At 60.0% G+C, this 20,025-nt stretch overlaps 1 protein-coding gene across 3 annotated transcripts in view; it reads left to right on the plus strand.

Moving 5' to 3' along the window:
• STIM1 (stromal interaction molecule 1) overlaps positions 1 to 20,025 on the plus strand; it is a 69,112-nt gene that overhangs the window by 26,624 nt on the left and 22,463 nt on the right. For all 3 annotated transcript variants that reach the window (XM_054164484.1, XM_054164482.1, XM_054164483.1), the window contains exons 3-7: positions 2,740 to 2,854; positions 4,906 to 5,017; positions 5,946 to 6,061; positions 10,222 to 10,399; positions 17,080 to 17,257. In XM_054164484.1, coding sequence (XP_054020459.1) covers positions 2,740 to 2,854; positions 4,906 to 5,017; positions 5,946 to 6,061; positions 10,222 to 10,399; positions 17,080 to 17,257 — 699 coding nt within the window. The remainder of the gene's footprint in view (positions 1 to 2,739; positions 2,855 to 4,905; positions 5,018 to 5,945; positions 6,062 to 10,221; positions 10,400 to 17,079; positions 17,258 to 20,025) is intronic.

Below are 20,025 nucleotides of genomic sequence, written 5' to 3' on the forward strand. Positions count from 1 at the left end.
GGATGAGCTCCAGAGGTCCCTTCCCACCACCACCATGCTTGGCTTGGTGAGGTTCTGTCCCACACCTTTGTCCCCATCCTCAAGCCAAGGTTGGATTTCTCCTCTCTGGAGGTGGCATTTTCTGCCCTGTTGAAGATGACCTCATTGGTGGCCTTGATTCAGGTGCCAGAGGAGGTCCCTCCTGGGGCCATCTCTAATTGCTGCTCTATTTCTGCTACTCACAGTGCCTCCAAAGGCAGCTCCAGCTCCTGAGGGCTGGTTCTGGTGGAGCTTCCTGCTGAGGAGACTCCTGGATCCCAGTAGCTTCCTCTCATCCTCTGCTGCCAGCATGGAGAGGTCCAACCCTTAACCAAGCACTGCCCCAGCACCACCACCCCATGGCCCTCAGCACCACAGCGTCCAAACCCCTCCAGCCATGGGGACTCCACCACTGCCCTGGGCAGCCTGCCACAGGCCTGGGCACCCCTCAAGGGGCACCAATTGCTCCTCAGGGCCAAGCTCAGCCTCCCCTGGCACAACCTGAGGCCATCTCCTCTTGGCCCAGCCCTCAGGAGCAGCCCTTGAGCCCCAGCTGGCTGCAAGCTGCTCTCAGGGAGCTGCAGAGAGCCACAAGGTCTCCCCTCAGCCTCCTCTGCTGCAGCCTCAACCCCCCCAGCTCCCTCAGCTGCTCCTCACAACTTCTCCACAGCCTTCTCCTCCTTCCCCAGACCCCTCCCCAGCTTCCTTGCCCTGCTCTGGCCCTGCCCCAGCCCTCAAAGTCCTTTTGGCAGGGAGAGCCCAACCCTGCCCCCAGGCTTGCAGCTGTGGGCTCCCCAGTGCCCAGCCCAGGGGCACAATCCCTGCCCTGCTCCTGCTGTGTCAGCAGCCTGTGGTGGCTTTGGTGTCCTTCACCTTCTGCCTTGCCACAATGATCTCAGCTGCTGGTGGTTGATGCTTGCAAGGCTGGTCCTGGCCCTGTGCCTGTGGTTGGTGTCTGCTGGCTTATGTCTATTGGAGCTCCAAACCATCCCCCCTTGGCCCCACAGTTCCTGCTCCAAACTCTGTCCCCAGCTTGCTCCTGGGCCCCTTCCAGCCCTGCCAGCCCACCAGAAGGTCTCCCTGAACTCCCCCAACTCTCCCAGCCTGGGGACCCAGCAGGGCCCTTCCAGCCCTCCCAGCATGGCTGTGGCCTCCTCTGGGCCTGCTCCAGCAGCTCCCTGCCTGTGCTGAGCCCTCCAAAGCTGCCCCAGCACTGCAGCTGGCACCTCCCCAGGGTTTCCCAGAGCTGCATAAACTTCCTCTGAGCTGCTCCTCAGAGGACCTCTCAGCCCTATCCATCACCCACAACATCACTGCTGGAGATGTTGTCCCAGCAGGCAGCTTTGTTCCCTCCATGGAGTCCTTGAGGGGGGGTGGAGGGGGAGTTTGTTGTGGTGCTGTTGAGCTGCTGGAAGTTTCAGGAGATCACTTTTCCATCCTCTGCTCTCCTGAGCTAAATAAAGCAGCAGCTGATCCCTTCCAGCTCCCTCTGTGGACTTGGCAGCCCTGCAGGGTGACATTGGCACCTCCCCTGCTCCCTCACCACCCCAGGAGCTCCACAGCTTCCCCTCTCACTGCTCCCTCGTGCTGGACCAGGCTTCAAAGTGGCCCCAGATGGCACCAAGCTGCTCTCCAAAGCTGCCCAAATGTTCTCCTGTGCCACCTTTCCCCTTCAAGGCCTGAAGAGCAACCAAAGGGTTTTTGGCTTGGAGAGAGAAGCAGAAGGGAAGAGCTGAATGGGGCTTGGTGGTGGTGGTGGTGGTAGCCTTGGTGGCATCTGAATGGGGTTGTGGAGAACCTTGGAGGTTAGAATCATGGAGTGGTTTGGGTTGGAAAGGCCCTCTCAAGGTGGTGGTCTCCAACCCTGGTGCAGTCAGCAGGGACAGCCCCAACTAGATCAGATGTAGCGACTTGGTGACCTTGGTGGCATCTAAATGGGGTTGTGGAGAACCTTGGAGGTTAGAATCATGGAGTGGTTTGGGTTGGAAAGGCCCTCTCAAGGTGGTGGTCTCCAACCCTGGTGCAGTCAGCAGGGACAGCCCCAACTAGATCAGGTGTAGCGACTTGGTGACCTTGGTGGCATCTAAATGGGGTTGTGGAGAACCTTGGAAGGTCAGACTCATGGAGTGGTTTGGGTTGGAAAGGACCTCTCAATATTGTCATCTCCAACCACCTTCAAGCTGCAGGGACTTGGTGGTGGCCTTGGTGACATCTAAATGGGGTTGTGGAGAACCTTGGAGGTTAGAATCATGGAGTGGCTTGGGTTGGAAAGGACCTCTCAAGGTCATCATCTCCAACCCACTCTGCACTGAGCAGGGACATCCCCAAGCAGACCAAGTGCAGGGACTTGGTGGCATCTAAATGGGGTGTTGGAGAATCTGGAAGGTCAGAATCATGGAGTGGTTTGGGGTTGGAAAGGACATTTAAGGTCATCCACTCCAACCACCCTGCAGTCAGCAGGGGTATCCCCAACTAGATCAATCCAACCCAACCCATTCCATACTTCCATGACCTTGGAAGGTCCCTTCCAACCCAACCCCTTCCATGACCTTGAAGGTGCCTCCAACCCAACCCATTCCATGCTTCCATGACCTTTTGGAAGTTCCATCTCTCAGCCTCATGAGGACTTGGCCATGGAAATGATGGCCTGAGGTCCTGTAGGTGTCATCATCATGAAGATGAACCACAAACTCAGCTCTTTTTCTTTCCTCCTTCTCCCAGTTCTTGAGGGAGGACCTCAATTACCATGACCCAACGGTTAAGCACAGCACCTTCCATGGAGAAGACAAACTCATCAGTGTGGAAGACCTCTGGAAGGCCTGGAAGACATCTGAAGGTAAGAAAGGACCAAGAGAGCTTCTCCATCATGGTTCCTGGGGAGGGAGTTCCTTCAGAGTTTTGTTGGTCTTGGTTGCTTCCCCACCCTGCGTGGTGGGACCTGAGCATGGCCATCAAAGAGGAACACCTGGGCTGGTTTCCCTGCTCCTGGAAATATCAGAGAATGACATCATGGAGCTTGGAGAAGACCTTTAAGGAGATGGAGTCCAACCATGGAGCCAGCACTGCCCCAGAGCACCACCACTCCATGGCCCCCAGCTCCACAGCTTCCCAACCCCTCCAGCCATGGGGACTCCACCACTGCCCTGAGCAGCCTGCCACAGGCCTGGGCAAGCATCAAGGGGCAGAAATTGTTCCTCAGGGCCAAGCTCAACCTCCCCTGGTACAACCTGAGGCCATCTCTTGTTCCATCATTGAGGAGCAAACCTTGATCCCCAGCCTGGGATGTGGTTTAACTTCCAGCACTTGGTAGAGTTAGAGAATGGTTGGACTTGAGCTCAGAGGTCTTCTCCAATCATAACAGCTCCATGATTTTGGGATTGTCCCCTCTGGGCTGGGCACTGGGGAGCCCACAGCTGCAAGCCTGGGGGCAGGCTTGGGCCCTCCCTGCCAGGAGGACCTTGAGGGCTGGGGCAGGGCCAGAGCAGGGCAAGAAAGCTGGGGAGGGGTCTGGGGAAGGAGGAGAAGGCTGTGGAGAAGTTGTGAGGAGCAGCTGAGGGAGCTGGGGGGGTTGAGGCTGCAGCAGAGGAGGCTGAGGGGAAACCTTGTGGCTCTCTGCAGCTCCCTGAGAGCAGCTTGCAGCCAGCTGGGGCTCAAGGGCTGCTCCTGAGGGCTGGGCCAAGAGGAGATGGCCTCAGGTTGTGGCAGGGGAGGTTGAGCTTGGCCCTGAGGAGCAATTGGTGCCCCTTGAGGGGTGCCCAGGCCTGTGGCAGGCTGCCCAGGGCAGTGGTGGAGGCCCCATGGCTGGAGGGGTTGGGAAACTGTGGAGCTGTGGTGCTGAGGGCCATGGGGTGGTGGTGCTGGGGCAGTGCTGGGCTCATGCTTGGACTCCATCACCTTCAAGCTCTCTTCCAATCCAACCCATTCCATGACTCCATAAGGAAAGGAGCCTGGAGGCTTCAGAGCAGCTTTCAGATGTTTCCTCAAGTGAGGGCTTTTTGCCAAGCTCCTCCTGTGAGTCATGGTGTGGGCAGGAGTGGAGCTGCCACCTTCTCCTCCTGTCTTGCTCTGCTCTGCTCAGCTCTTGGCTTTCACTCTGCCCACTCTGTCCTCTCCTGGTCGAAGGCTCTCAGCTGGCTGGAGGAAGCTGGGAGATGTTTCTCATAGCTGTGGAGACAGCTCCAGTGTTGACAATTCAGAGCTTCTCAGCAGCCTCATGGCTCTTGGAGCCAGCAGGAAATGGACCTTTGCTCTGCTTGGCTGCTGGAGAAGCCTGAGGGGTGGTGAGGGGCTGGAGGTGGGGACCACCAGCAGTGGGGGAGGTGCACCCCACCTCTTTTGGGGTTGCTGGGGGTGGTGTAGGCACCACAAGGATCATGGAATGATTTTGCTTGGAGCTCTCCAAGATGATGGAGGCCAACCATGAGCCCTGCACTGCCCCAGGTCACCACCACCAAGCCATGGCCCTCAGCACCACATCTCCACAGCTTTGAAACCCCTCCAGGGATGGTGGCTTTGAGATGATGGAGTCCAACCATGACCCTAGCACTGCCCCAGGTCACCACCAAGCCATAGCCCTCAGCACCACATCTCCACGGCTTTGAAACCCCTCCAGGGATGGTGGCTTTGAGATGATGGAGTCCAACCATGACCCTAGCACTCCCCCAGGTCACCACCAAGCCATAGCCCTCAGCACCACATCTCCATGGCTTTGGTCTCCTCCAACCCAAACCATTGCATGAATTTGCTGTCCCCAGTTTCAGAGGAAGGGGTTGAAGGCCTGGAGATGTTTCTCCTTTGTAGAAGGCCAAGGTGTGGCTGGAGAACTGCTTTTGGTTGTCTTTATGGTTAGAGTTCCCTCAACTCTTCTCCTTCTCTGCCTCTCCACAGTCTACAACTGGACAGTTGATGAGGTGGTGCAGTGGCTCATCACTTATGTGGAGCTACCCCAGTACGAGGAGACCTTCAGGAAGCTCCAGCTCAGTGGTCATGCCATGCCCAGGTCAGTCCTCACTGCATTGCCTTCTCCTCCTCCCCTTGGGATGTGTCCAGGGTGGAGCTGTCTTGGTGGAGACACCAAGAGCTGGTAGACCAAACCCTGCTTGAGCTTTCCTCCAGCTTAGGTTGTTCCCTCCAGGAGAAATGACTCTAGAGGCTTCCAGGCTGAGGGGACAAAAGCTCTGGTAGATCAAACCCTGCTTGAGCTTCAGAAGCCTCCTGAGCTATCCTCCAGTCTAGGATGCCCTCACCAGGAGAAATGACTCAAGAGGCTTCAGAGCTGAGGGCCCAATCCTTATTGTCCATCCTCCTCCTGTCTTCTCCCTTCTGTCTCCATCTCTACCCAACCTTTCCCTGTTCCATGCTTGGCTGTCTGCTTCTTCTCTTTCCCAACTCCACTCAGCCCCACGGGAGGCCAAGCATGGCCCCAGCACTGCCCCAGCACCTCCACCCCATGGCCCTCAGCACCACAGCTCCACACCTTCCAAACCTTTCCAGCCTTGGGGACTCCACCACTGTCCTGGGCAGCCTGCCACAGGCCTGGACAAGCCTCAGGGGGCACAAATTGTTCCTCAGGGCCAAGCTCAACCTCAAGGTCCTTCTGGCAGGGAGGGCCCAACCCTGCCCCCAGGCTTGCAGCTGTGGGCTCCCCAGTGCCCAGCCCAGGGGCACAATCCCTGCCCTGCTCCTGCTGCCCACACCATTGCTGCTGCTGCCCAGGCTGCTGCTGCCCTCCTTGCCCACCTGGGCACCCCCTGGCTCCTCTCCAGCCTCTGACACCAACACCCCCAGGGCCATATAACCATTGTTGGAGAGCCTTCTGCCCTGCTAGCCCAAGCATGGAGCTCTGAGGTCTTTGCTAATGCCATTTCTCCTCCAGATGGCTCTGCCCAGCCCTCACCTGGGCTTTTCTCTCCATCTCTGTGGTCCAGGCTGGCTGTGAACAATGTGACCCTGATGGGAAGCGTCCTGAAGATGACTGACAGAAGCCACAGGCAGAAGCTGCAGCTGAAGGCTTTGGACACTGTGCTCTTTGGACCTCCTCTGTGTAAGTACCACCAGGGCCCAGGTCCTGTGGGGGTCCATCAGGAGGAGCTTTGTCTTCTCTGCTTCCAGTGGTGAAGGTAGACCACCCTGGCCCAAACTTGGCCCTTCATGGTCTCACTTCCATGAAGCTGCTCTGGAATGGTTCTCCTGGTGCAGGAGTTGGGACTTGTTGGAGCAGATCTGGAGCCTGGAGGTGTCCTGTCTCCTAGGCTGGCATTTTCATCTCCACATCCATCTCCATCAGCTGCTCAGAAGGTTGTGGAGCCACAGTTTTGGGGTCTCCCCACCCTGCAGATCCTTCCCCTAGCCGTAGGGTCAGACCTTCTGACCACATGGTGAGATTGGAAGTTGCCCTGAGGAATATCTTTTGGAGGGCCACCAGCTTTCCTCTTTGGATGGAAGGAGATCTTGGGGCTCTGCTGGTGACTCAGGCTGCAGAGGAACCCCCTCTGGGTGAGGAGAAGAGCAGCAGGCTGGAGGAGAAGTCCTTGAGGAGAGATGAGAACAGGGAGCTGGGTTGCTTTGATGTTGATTATAGACCTCCTAAGGTGATCTGCAAGCTCTCTCTGATCCATATCTCAGCTCTGCTCCTTTCTTCTTCTGTCTGGGTCATGTCTATCAAAGGTCCTTTGGTCTCCCTGTAGCTTAGTCACAACTTTCTCATGAGCTTGAGGTGCTCCTGGGAGGTCAGCAGAAACCTTCCTTGAGCAGGGCCTGTTTCTCCTGATGGAGGAGGTGGAGGTTTGAGGTAGACACAGTTTGGAATCATGGAATGGTTTGGGTTGGAGAAGACCTCCAAGATCATTGAATCTAATCCTGACCACAGCACTGCCCCAGCACCACCCCCCCATGGCCCTCAGCACCACAGCTTCCAAACCCCTCCAGCCATGGGGACTCCACCACTGCCCTGGGCAGCCTGCCACAGGCCTGGGCACCCCTCCAGGGGCACCAATTGCTCCTCAGGGCCAAGCTCAACCTCCCCTGCCACAACCTGAGGCCATCTCCTCTTGGCCCAGCCCTCAGGAGCAGCCCTTGAGCCCCAGCTGGCTGCAAGCTGCTCTCAGGGAGCTGCAGAGAGCCACAAGGTCTCCCCTCAGCCTCCTCTGCTGCAGCCTCAACCCCCCCAGCTCCCTCAGCTGCTCCTCACAACTTCTCCACAGCCTTCTCCTCCTTCCCCAGACCCCTCCCCAGCTTCCTTGCCCTTCTCTGACCCTCAGCTTCTCCCCAGCCTTCCCTGGACTCTCTCTTGCAGGTCCCAGGCTCTGAACTGGGCAGCCCAGCCCTGGCCCCAGCCCTGCAGCTGTGGCCTCCCCAGGGCAGAGCAGAGGGGCAGCAGAACCTCCCTTGTCTTTGTCTTGGGAGATTTCTGGGTAGGGTTTCCTCCTCCTGAGGGACTTCTCCAACAGAAGGAGGTTTAGGTAGACCTCGTGTGGTGGAACTGGGAACAGCTGGCACTAGGTTCAGCCTTGGCACTGGGGAGAGGAGCAGGATATGAATCATCTCCAGGTGGGGCTGCCTGCTCCCTCTTGGTGGAACAAACCTGTCTTAGCTTGGGGCAGGGGAGGTGCCTGGGTTGGGCCCAGCAGGGAAGGGCATGGCTGGAGGGGACAGTGAAGAAGACCCAAAGGAGTTGTGGGTGGGTGGAAACCAAACCATCCAACAGCCCAACTCAGAAGCCTTCTCCAAGGCATTCCAAGTGACTCTTATCTGCAGCAACAAGCCAGGAGCTGCTCCTTCCTGGTGATCCATCAGGGAGGGCCTCCAGAGCCACATCAAGGCTTCCTGGGCTCTTCAGTGTTGAGTGTTCACAGAATGGTTAAATGATGATGGTCACCAAGATAAGGAAAGATGTTCCTCAGGGCTCAGTGTTGGGTCCACTTCTGTTTAACATCTTCCTGTGAGGACAGACTGAGGGAGTTGGGGCTGTTCAGTCTGGAGAGGAGAAGGCTCCCAGGAGACCTAATTGTGGCCCTTCAGGATCTGAAAGGAAAGCTGGGGAGGGACTTTTGAGGGTGTCAGGGAGGGATAGGACTGGGAGGGATGGAGCAGAACTAGAAGTGGGGAGACTCAGATTGGATGTGAGGAAGAACATGAGCCTGCAGTGTGCCCAGGCAGCCAAGAAGGCCAAGGGCATCCTGGCCTGCATCAGGAGCAGTGTGGCCAGCAGGAGCAGGGAGGTCATTGTGCCCTGTCCTCAGCACTGGTTAAGGCCACACCTTGAGTGCTGTGTCCAGTTCTGGGCCCCTCAGGTGAAGAAGGACATTGAGATGCTGGAAGGTGTCCAGAGAAGGGCAACAAAGCTGGGGAGGGGTCTGGAGCACAGCCCTGTGAGGAGAGGCTGAGGGAGCTGGGGTTGCTTAGCCTGCAGAAGAGGAGGCTCAGGGGAGACCTTTTGCTCTCTCCAACTCCCTGAAGGGAGGCTGTAGCCAGCTGGGGGTTGGTCTCTTCTGCCAGGCAGCCAGCAGCAGGACAAGAGGACACAGTCTCAAGCTGTGCCAGGGGAGGTTTAGGCTGGAGGTGAGGAGAAAGTTCTTCATAGAGAGATTGGCCATTGGAATGGGCTGCCCAGGGAGGTGGTGGAGTCACCATCCCTGGAGGTTCTTGGGAAGAGACTGGATGGGGAGCTTGGTGCCATGGGTTAGTTGATCAGATGGTGTTGGGGGATAGGTTGGACTCAATCTCAAAGGTCTCTTCCAACCTGGTTCATGCTATTCTGTGCTATTCTATGCTATTCCCCATGAGGGTGGTGAGACACTGGCACAGGTTGCCCAGGGAGGTGGTGGAAGCGTCATGCCTGGATGGTTTTAAGGCCAGGCTGGAGGTGGCTGTGAGCAGCCTGCTCTGGTGTGAGGTGTCCCTGCCCATGGCAGGGGGCTTGGGACTGGCTGAGCTTTGAGATCCCTTCCAACCCTGCCCATTCCATGATTCTCCTTCCCTGCCTACCCAGACCCCCTTGTCCAAAAGGGAGAAGAGAAGGGAGCAGAGGAAGTTTCTTGTTAGACTTAACCAAAACAATGCAGCCAAGGTCAAGCAGAAGCAAGTTAGGATCTCTCCAGAGCAAAGAAGTCAGAAGAGAGGAGAAGTATTGTTTTGGTACAACCAATCTTATGGGAGTTAACTCTCCAGTGGGAGACTTCTACCACAAGTAGGAAAAAACCTTTCCCCCAGCACAGAGTGGTCAGGGATTGGAATGTGCTGCCCAGGGAGGTGGTGGAGTCCCCAAGCCTGGATGTGTTTCAAGGGGGTTTGGATGTGGTGCTTGGGGCTGTGGTTTAGGGCTGAACCACAGCAGAGCAGGTTCTGGGTTGGATTGGTGGTCCTGAGGGTCTCTTCCAACCTGAATGTTGCTGTGGTTCTGTGGTGAAGGTGCTGGCTGGATGTCTCCTGGTGTTGGAAGAAAGGTCCCTGCCAACCCTGAGAGTTCCCTGATTGATTGGCCACTGGGATGGGCTGCCCAGGGAGGTGGTGGAAGTGTTTAAGAAAGAGCCTGGATGAGGCCCTCAGTGCCATGGTTGAGCTGATTACAGCCTCATAGAATTGTCAGGGTCAGAAAGGACCTCAAGGCTCACCCAGTCCCAACCCCCCTGCTGTGGCCAGGGACACCTCACACCAGAGCAGGCTGCTCACAGCCACCTCCAGCCTGGCCTTCAACATCTCTAGGGATGAGGCTTCCACCACCTCCCTGGGCAACCTGTGCCAGGCTCTCACCACCCTCATGGGGAAGAGCTTCTTCCTCACATCCAATCTCAATCTCCCCATTTCTAGTTCTGCTCCATCCCCCCCAGTCCTATCCCTCCCTGACACCCTCAAAAGTCCCTCCCCAGCTTTCCTGTAGCCCCCTGCAGACACTGGAAGGCCACAAAAAGGTCTCATGGGAGCCTCCTCCTCTCCAGACTGCACAGCCCCAACTCCCTCAGCGTGTCCTCATAGCAGAGCAGCTCCAGCCCTCTGCTCACCTTTGTGCCCCTGCTCTGGACACCTTCCAGCACCTTCCTGGAGCAGAGGCTCCAGAGCTGGACACGGAGCTCCAGGTGTGGTCTCACCTTGGAAGGTGTTGGGTGAGAGGTTGGGCTGGATGATCTCCAAAGGTCTTTTCCATCCTGGTTCATGTGCTCTGTACTGTGATTCTCTGAGTGCTGAGCATCTCTGCTGGCCTTGCAGTGACTCGCCACAACCACCTGAAGGACTTCATGCTGGTGGTCTCCATCGTCATCGGGGTGGGAGGCTGCTGGTTTGCCTACATCCAGAACCGCTACTCCAAGGAGCACATGAAGAAGATGATGAAAGACCTCGAGGGCCTCCACAGGGCTGAGCAATCTCTCCATGACCTCCAAGAAAGGTAGGTTTGGAAGCCTCCAGCCCCTTTGGAGCAGGCATCTCTCAAGGGCTTTCCTTCGAGTTGGAGCTGGGTGATCCTCGTGGGAGGGTCCCTTCCAAACCTAACAAGTTAGGTGTGAGATGGAGAAGCAGCCTTGGTGGGACTCACCCAAGAATGGCTTCTTCAGACCTTGCTTGGTCAGCCTTCTGCAGCCCAGGGACACAGCCAGGGCCTCAGACCCAGAGGGCAGTCATAGAATGATGGTATGAGTTGGGCTGGAGAAGGCCTTCAAGGTGATGGAGTCCAAGCATGGCTCCAGCACTGCCCCCAGAGCACCACCACCTCAGCACCACAGCTCCACAGCTTCCAGACCCCCCTCCAGCCATGGGGACTCCACCACTGCCCTGGGCAGCCTGACACAGGCCTGGACAAGCCTCAAGGAGCACAAATTGCTCCTCAGGGCCAAGCTCAACCTCCCCTGATGTAGCTTGAGGTCGTTGGTCACTTGAACCACTTGGTCCAGAACCTCAGCGTGGTGGTGGTGGTGGGAAGGGACCCCTGGAGCTCACCCAGTCCAATACTAGGACTAGGGTCATCCACAGCAGCTTGCCCAGGGCCAGCAGGATGCTTGAGCTAGGAGCTACTTCGGACTTCTTAGGAAGGGTTGGAAGCTCTCCAGAGAAGGAGACTCCACAACCTCTCTGGGCAGCCTGCTCCAGGCCTCCACCATCCTCAAAGCCAACAAATTTCTCCTTATAGAACCTCCTAGGTTCCAGTTTGGGTTGAAGGCACCTTCTAAGCTCAGCCAATCCAAGCCCCCTGCAGCCAGCAGGGACAGCCCCAAGCACAGCTCAGAGCCCCAAACACCCTGCCCTGGGCTGCTGCCAGCCTGGGGGCAGCTCCCAGCTCTCTACCTGACCTCAACCAGGCTCTCCCCAGCCTCCTGCTCAAGAACTTCCTCAGATCTACTCCAGATCTTCTCTCTTGGAGCTTCAAACCATCTCCCCCTTGGCCTGGCCCCACAGCTCCTGCTCCAAACTCTATCCCCAGCTTGCTCCTGGGCCCCTTCCAGCCCTGCCAGGCCACCAGAAGGTCTCCCTGGAGCCTTCTCCAGGCTGGGCCCCCCCAGCTCTGCCAGCCTGGGGACCCAGCAGAGCCCTTCCAGTCCTCCCAGCATGGCTGTGGCCTCCTCTGGCCCTGCCCCAGCAGCTCCCTGCCTGTGCTGAGCCCTCCAGAGCTGCTCCAGCACTGCAGGTGAGGTCCCAGCAGAGCTCTCTTGACCTGCTGGCCACACTTCCCAGTAGATGAAGTCCAAGGTGATGCTGCCAAGCTGGAGATGTTCCCCTGGCACTGTGGTGGATCTCTGATCTGCTTCCTGCTTCTCTTGGAGATGGAATGAAGTCCAAGGTGGCCTCTTCTCCACATCTGGTTGGATGGAGCTTTGTGTCCTGTAGACAAGAGGTTGGCCCTAGCCCAAAGGAAAAGGTCTTCTTGTGTTCCTCCAACCAGAAAGTTGGAGAAGGTTTCTCCATCCTCCAGGCCAAGATGTGTCCAGGTGCTACCAGATGGACCTAGCTGTGTCCAGCACAGTGTCTTCTAGGGGTCCCCAAAGAGCAGGTCATAGCTGGGGGTCCACCTGGAGGCTGCTTTGAATGTGTTGTGTGGGAGAATGACCTTGAGGCCTTCAGCTGAGGACAAAGCCACCTGCCCAAGGAGATGAGCTGCAGGAGTTCACTTAATGCCCTAAAGCCAGGAAGAAACCCAAAACCACCTCTGCTAAGCCCCAGGGTGTGGCAGCTGGGGAGGGAGGAGTTGTCCTCTGCAGAGGACACTCAGCTGGAGGAGCTCAAGGTGTTGGAGGATTGATCCAGTTCCTCTCTCCAGCTTCACTCCTTTGTCCTTGAGCCAGCAGCAAGCTTCAGGCTGGTGGTCCTCAAGCCACTGGAGAAGCACCAGGGGTACCAAACAGCCCTCATGGAATGGTCAGGGTTGGAAGGGACCTCAAGGCTTAGCCAGTCCCAACCCCCCTGCTGTGGCCAGGGACACCTCCAGCCTGGCCTTAAAAACTCTACAGGCATGAGGCTGCCACCACCTCCCTGGGCACCCTGTGCCAGGCTCTCACCACCTTCATGGGGAAGAACTTCTTCCTCACATCCAATCTCAATCTCCCCACTTCTAGTTCTGCTCCATCCCCCCAGTCCTATCCCTCCCTGACACCCTCAAAAGTCCCTCCCCAGCTTTCCTGTAGCCCCCTGCAGATCCTGGAAGGCCACAAAAAGGTCTCCTCAGAGCCTTCTCCTCTCCAGACTGCACAACCCCAACTCTCTCAGTCTGTCTCCAGAGCAGAGCAGCTCCAGCCCTCTGCTCCTCTTCATGGCCCTGCTCTGGACACCTTCCAGCACCTCCAGACCCTTCTTGTTAATAGAGGCTCCAGAACTGGACACAGAGCTCCAGCTGTGGTCTCACCAGAATGGAGCAGACAGGGAGACTCACCTCCTTGGCCCTGCTGGCTACACTTCTCTTGCTGCAGCCCAGGCTGTGAAGTCACCTCCTTGCCTGCTTCATCAAAACCTGGTGCTGGACAGACCTCCAGAAGGCATCTAGAGCCTTTCCAGCTTCCTCAGCTGCTCCTCACAACTTCTCCACAGCCTTCTCCTCCTTCCCCAGACCCCTCCCCAGCTTCCTTGCCCTGCTCTGGCCCTGCCCCAGCCCTTAAGGTCCTCCTGGCAGGGAGAGCCCAACCCTGCCCCCAGGCTTGCAGCTGTGGGCTCCCCAGTGCCCAGCCCAGGGGCACAATCCCTGCCCTGCTCCTGCTGCCCACACCATTGCTGCTGCTGCCCAGGCTGCTGCTGCCCTCCTTGCCCACCTGGGCACCCCCTGGCTCCTCTCCAGCCTCTGCCACCAACCCCCTCAGGGCCTTTCCCAGCCCCTCTGCCCCCAGCCTGGAGGATTGGCTTCAAAGCCAAGAAATTTCTCCTCACCTTCAGGTGGAATCTCTTGGGTTCTACTTGTTGTCCCTTGGTCTGTCTTTGGGCACCACTCAGAAGATCTCAGCCCCAGCCTCTTGCCCCCCAGTCCTGGCCCCAGCACTGCAGCTGTGTCCTCCCCAGGACAGAGCAGAGGGGCAGCAGAACCTCCATGCCCCTGCTGCTGCCCACACTCCACTCTATGTTCCCTAGGAGACCTCCTTGGCCCCCAGGGCACCTTGCTGGCTGCTGGGCACCTCCTTGCCCCCAGCACCCCCAGCTCCTTCTCCTGGCAGCTGCTCCCCAGCAGCTCCCCCCTGGGCTGTGCTGCTGCAGGAGGTTGTCCCTGCCCAGGGGCAGGACCCTGCCCTTGCCCTGCTTGGCCTTCAGGAGGTTGCTCTCCCCCAGCTCTCAGCCTGCCCAGGGCTCCCTGGCACTGCCAGCACAGCCTGAGGGCTGTCAGCACTGCTCCCAGTTTGGCCCCATCAGCCAGGTTGAATTCTTTGCCTTCATGCAGGCTGATGATGAAGATGTTGAGGAAGACTGAAAACTGAGCTGAATTTGGGGCTTTCTGAAGGGTATCTTGGAGGTGCTTTGGGAAATGGGGAATCAATGAAGCAAAGCTTAGACCCTGGAGTTGCCAGTTTGACTTCTTGACCATGGGGAACTGTCTCCTTGACTTCCCAGGATGTGCAGGTCCAGGGCCTTCTGCCCTTCCCAGGGCCTCTTGCCCTTCCCAAGACCTCCTGATCTCTTCTTTACCATGGAACTTTCTCCTTGAATTCCCAGGTAGTCCAGGGCCAGGGCCTCCTGCTCTTCCCAGGGCCTCCTGATCTCTTCTCAACCATGGGGAGCTTTCTCCTTGACTTCCCAGGTAGTCCCAGATCCAAGATCACAGAATGATCTCTGGATCTTTCTAGGCTCTCCTGCTCTTTTCAGGCTCTCCAGATCTTTCTTGGTATCCTGCTCTTTCTGGGACCTTCTGATCTTCCCAGGGTCTCCTCATCTCTTCTTGACCATGGGGAACTTTCTCCTTGACTTCCTAGGTAGTCCAGATCCAGGCCCTCCTCCTCCTCCGGCCAGCCTCTCCTCCTCCTCCGGCCAGCCTCTCCTCCTCCTCCTCCTCCGGCCAGCCTCTCCTCCTCCTCCTCCTCCTCCGGCCAGCCTCTCCTCCTCCTCCGGCCAGCCTCTCCTCCTCCTCCGGCCAGCCTCTCCTCCTCCTCCGGCCAGCCTCTCCTCCTCCTCCGGCCAGCCTCTCCTCCTCCTCCGGCCAGCCTCTCCTCCTCCTCCTCCTCCTCCGGCCAGCCTCTCCTCCTCCTCCTCCTCCTCCGGCCAGCCTCTCCTCCTCCTCCTCCTCCGGCCAGCCTCTCCTCCTCCTCCTCCTCCTCCGCCTCTCCTCCTCCTCCTCCTCCTCCTCCTCCTCCTCCTCCTCCGGCCAGCCTCTCCTCCTCCTCCTCCTCCGGCCAGCCTCTCCTCCTCCTCCTCCTCCTCCGGCCAGCCTCTCCTCCTCCTCCTCCTCCTCCGGCCAGCCTCTCCTCCTCCTCCGGCCAGCCTCTCCTCCTCCTCCTCCTCCTCCGGCCAGCCTCTCCTCCTCCTCCTCCTCCGGCCAGCCTCTCCTCCTCCTCCTCCTCCGGCCAGCCTCTCCTCCTCCTCCTCCTCCTCCGCCTCTCCTCCTCCTCCTCCTCCTCCTCCTCCTCCTCCTCCTCCGGCCAGCCTCTCCTCCTCCTCCTCCTCCTCCGGCCAGCCTCTCCTCCTCCTCCTCCGGCCAGCCTCTCCTCCTCCTCCGGCCAGCCTCTCCTCCTCCTCCTCCTCCTCCGGCCAGCCTCTCCTCCTCCTCCTCCTCCGGCCAGCCTCTCCTCCTCCTCCTCCTCCTCCGCCTCTCCTCCTCCTCCTCCTCCTCCTCCTCCTCCTCCTCCTCCGGCCAGCCTCTCCTCCTCCTCCTCCTCCTCCTCCTCCTCCGGCCAGCCTCTCCTCCTCCTCCGGCCAGCCTCTCCTCCTCCTCCTCCGGCCAGCCTCTCCTCCTCCTCCTCCGGCCAGCCTCTCCTCCTCCTCCTCCTCCTCCGGCCAGCCTCCCCTCCTCCTCCTCCTCCTCCGGCCAGCCTCCCCTCCTCCTCCTCCTCCTCCGGCCAGCCTCTCCTCCTCCTCCTCCTCCTCCTCCGGCCAGCCTCTCCTCCTCCTCCTCCTCCTCCTCCGGCCAGCCTCTCCTCCTCCTCCGGCCAGCCTCTCCTCCTCCTCCGGCCAGCCTCTCCTCCTCCTCCTCCTCCGGCCAGCCTCTCCTCCTCCTCCTCCTCCTCCGGCCAGCCTCTCCTCCTCCTCCTCCTCCTCCTCCGGCCAGCCTCTCCTCCTCCTCCGGCCAGCCTCTCCTCCTCCTCCTCCGGCCAGCCTCTCCTCCTCCTCCTCCGGCCAGCCTCTCCTCCTCCTCCTCCGGCCAGCCTCTCCTCCTCCTCCTCCGGCCAGCCTCTCCTCCTCCTCCTCCGGCCAGCCTCTCCTCCTCCTCCTCCGGCCAGCCTCTCCTCCTCCTCCTCCGGCCAGCCTCTCCTCCTCCTCCTCCGGCCAGCCTCTCCTTCTCCTCCTCCGGCCAGCCTCTCCTCCTCCTTCTCCTTCTCCGGCCAGCCTCTCCTCCTCCTTCTCCTCCTCCGGCCAGCCTCTCCTCCTCCTCCTCCTCCGGCCAGCCTCTCCTCCTCCTCCTCCGGCCAGCCTCTCCTCCTCCTCCTCCTCCTCCTCCTCCGGCCAGCCTCTCCTCCTCCTCCTCCTCCTCCTCCTCCGGCCAGCCTCTCCTCCTCCTCCTCCGGCCAGCCTCTCCTCCTCCTCCTCCGGCCAGCCTCTCCTCCTCCTCCTCCGGCCAGCCTCTCCTCCTCCTCCTCCTCCTCCGGCCAGCCTCTCCTCCTCCTCCTCCTCCTCCGGCCAGCCTCTCCTCCTCCTCCTCCTCCTCCGGCCAGCCTCTCCTCCTCCTCCTCCTCCTCCGGCCAGCCTCTCCTCCTCCTCCTCCTCCTCCTCCTCCGGCCAGCTTCTCCTCCTCCTCCTCCGGCCAGCCTCTCCTCCTCCTCCTCCTCCGGCCAGCCTCTCCTCCTCCTCCTCCTCCGGCCAGCCTCTCCTCCTCCTCCTCCTCCGGCCAGCCTCTCCTCCTCCTCCGGCCAGCCTCTCCTCCTCCTCCGGCCAGCCTCTCCTCCTCCTCCGGCCAGCCTCTCCTCCTCCTCCGGCCAGCCTCTCCTCCTCCTCCTCCTCCGGCCAGCCTCTCCTCCTCCTCCTCCTCCGGCCAGCCTCTCCTCCTCCTCCTCCTCCGGCCAGCCTCTCCTCCTCCTCCTCCTCCGGCCAGCCTCTCCTCCTCCTCTTCCTCTGGCCAGCCTCTCCTCCTCCTCTTCCTCTGGCCAGCCTCTCCTCCTCCTCTTCCTCTGGCCAGCCTCTCCTCCTCCTCTTCCTCCGGCCAGCCTCTCCTCCTCCTCCTCCGGCCAGCCTCTCCTCCTCCTCCTCCGGCCAGCCTCTCCTCCTCCTCCTCCTCCTCCGGCCAGCCTCTCCTCCTCCTCCTCCGGCCAGCCTCTCCTCCTCCTCCTCCGGCCAGCCTCTCCTCCTCCTCCTCCGGCCAGCCTCTCCCAACCCTCCTAGGCCCTCTGTTGCCATCAAGCCAGATCCAGTCAGCCCAACCCTGCTGTGGTTGCTGGCCTCGGAGCCCCTTCCTCCTCTCTCCAACCCTTCCCACCATTGGCTTCTTGCTCTCTGTCTCTCTGTGCCTTGCAGGTTGCAGAAGGCCCAGGAAGAGCATCGCTCTGTGGAGGTGGAAAAGGTCCACCTGGAGAAGAAGCTTCAGGATGAGATCAGCATTGCCAAGCAGGAGGCCCACAGGCTGCGGGAGCTCCGGGAGGGCACCGAGAATGAGCTCAGCAGGCAGAAATACGCTGAGCAGGAGCTGGAGCAGGTGGGTCCTCAGCCAGCTGAGGGGGGCCCAAGGAGGGAGCTCCTCATGCTTCTTCAGCTTGCTGTGACCTGTGGTGGTAGAGACCTCAAAACTCCCTCAAGCCTTGCTTCTCCTTGTGGAGAGAAAGGGGCAAAGGTTTCTTATGTGGGCTTCATGCAAAGGGGGGCGGGTGGGGTTGAGGCACCTGCAGAGGTCAGGGGAACATCATTTTTCATCAGTCCTGGCTCACTGGAGAGATCCCAGATGACTGGAAGCTGGCCAACGTGGTACCCATCCACAAGAAGGGCCAGGTGGATGAGCCAGGGAATTACAGGCCTGTCAGCCTGACCTCAGTGCCAGGCAAGATTATGGAGCAGGTCATCCTGAGTGCAATCACACAGCACTTAGAGGATGGCCAAGGGATCAGGCCCAGCCAGCATGGGTTTAGGAAGGGCAGGTCCTGCCTGACCAACCTGATCTCCTTCTATGATCAGGTGACTGCCTGGTGGATGTGGGGCAGGCTGTGGATGTAGTCTGCCTGGACCTCAGCAAGGTCTTTGACACCGTTCCCCATAGCAAACTCCTGGCCAAACTGTCAGCCCATGGCTTGGATGGGAGCACACTGCGATGGGTTAGGAACTGGCTGGAGGGCTGAGCCCAGAGAGTGGTGGTGAATGGTGCCACATCCAGCTGGCAGCCAGGCACTAGTGGTGTGCCCCAGGGATCAGTGCTGGGCCCCATGCTCTTTAACATCTTTATTGATGATCTGGACGAGGGCATCGAGTCCATCATCAGTAAATTTGCTGACGACACCAAGCTGGGGGCAGGAGTTGATCTGCTGGAGGGTAGAGAGGCTCTGCAGAGGGACCTCGACAGGCTGGGCAGATGGGCAGAGGCCAAGGGCATGAGACTGAACACATCCAAGTGCCGGGTTCTGCACATTGGCCACAGCAACCCCATGCAGAGCTACAGGCTGGGGTCAGAGTGGCTGGAGAGCAGTCAGGCTGAGAGGGACCTGGGGGTGCTGGCTGGCGGTAGACTGAACATGAGCCTGCAGTGTGCCCAGGCAGCCAAGAGGGCCAATGGCATCCTGGCCTGCATCAGGAACAGTGTGGCCAGCAGGAGCAGGGAGGTCATTCTGCCCCTGTACACTGCACTGGTTAGGCCGCACCTCGAGTCCTGTGTCCAGTTCTGGGCCCCTCAGTTTAGGAAGGAGGTTGACTTGCTGGAACGAGTCCAGAGAATAGCAACAAAGTTGGTGAGGGGCTTGGAGCACAGCCCTGTGAGGAGAGGCTGAGGGAGCTGGGGCTGCTTAGCCTGGAGAAGAGGAGGCTCAGGGGTGACCTTCTTGCTCTCTACAGCTACCTGAAGGGAGGTTGTAGACAGACAGATGTTGGTCTCTTCTCCCAGGCAGCCAGCACCAGAACAAGAGGACACAGTCTCAGGCTGCGCCAGGGGAGGTTCAGGCTGGATGTTAGGAAGAAGTTCTACACAGAGAGAGTGATTGCACATTGGGATGGGCTGCCTGGGGAGGTGGTGGAGTCACCATCACTGGAGGTGTTCAGGAGGAGACTTGCTGGGGTGCTTGGTGCCGTGGGTTAGTTGTTTAGGTGGTGTTGGATTGGTTGATGGGTTGGACGCGGTGATCTTGAAGGTCTCTTCCAACCTGGTTTATTCTATGTATGTATGGAAGGGGTTGGCCGGGGGGCGCCCTCCCGGGTCCGGGGAGGGGTTGGCCGGGGGGGGGGGCGCCCTCCCGGGTCCGGGGAAGGGGTTGGCCGGGGGGGGGGGGGGGGGGCGCCCTCCCGGGTCCGGGGAGGGGTTGGCCGGGGGTGGGGCGCCCTCCCGGGTCCGGGGAAGGGGTTGGCCGGGGTGGGGCGCCCTCCCGGGTCCGGGGAGGGGTTGGCCGGGGGGCGCCCTCCCGGGTCCGGGGAGGGGTTGGCCGGGGGGGGGGGGCGCCCTCCCGGGTCCGGGGAGGGGTTGGCCGGGGGGGGGGGGCGCCCTCCCGGGTCCGGGGGGGGGGTGGCCGGGGGGGGGGCGCCCTCCCGGGTCCGGGGAAGGGGTTGGCCGGGGGTGGGGCGCCCTCCCGGGTCGGGGAAGGGGTTGGCCGGGGGGGGGGGGGGGGGGGGCGCCCTCCCGGGTCCGGGGAGGGGTTGGCCGGGGGTGGGGCGCCCTCCCGGGTCGGGGGAGGGGTTGGCCGGGGGGCGCCCTCCCGGGTCCGGGGAGGGGTTGGCCGGGGGGGGGCGCCCTCCCGGGTCCGGGGAGGGGTTGGCCGGGGGGCGCCCTCCCGGGTCGGGGGAGGGGTTGGCCGGGGGGCGCCCTCCCGGGTCCGGGGAGGGGTTGGCCGGGGGGCGCCCTCCCGGGTCGGGGAAGAATCACAGAATCGCCAAGGTTGGAAGAGACCTCAAAGATCATCAAGTCTAACCTTTCACCACAGACCTCATGACTAGACCATGGCACCAAGTGCCATGTGTCATGGTATGAGGAGAGTATGGAATGGGTTGGGTTGAAGGCACCTTCCAAGGTCATGGAGGCATGGAATGCTTTGGCTTGGATGGGACTATCAAAGATCATGGAAACATGGGATGGGTTGGGTTGAGAGATCTTCAGAGGTCATGGAATGGTGAAAGGGTTTGGGTTGAAGGCACCTTCAAAGGTGACAGAATCATGGGATGGGTTGGGTTTAAGGGGCCTTCAAAGGTCATCCAGTCCAAACCCCTGTAGAGAGCTACGTGGAGAGTCATTGAGGTTGGAGATGACTTTCACAGAGCTTACTGTGTCCTGGGTGC

This window comes from Dryobates pubescens, chromosome 10 (assembly GCF_014839835.1).
Source record: "Dryobates pubescens isolate bDryPub1 chromosome 10, bDryPub1.pri, whole genome shotgun sequence".
Classification (NCBI taxonomy): Eukaryota; Metazoa; Chordata; class Aves; order Piciformes; family Picidae; genus Dryobates; species Dryobates pubescens.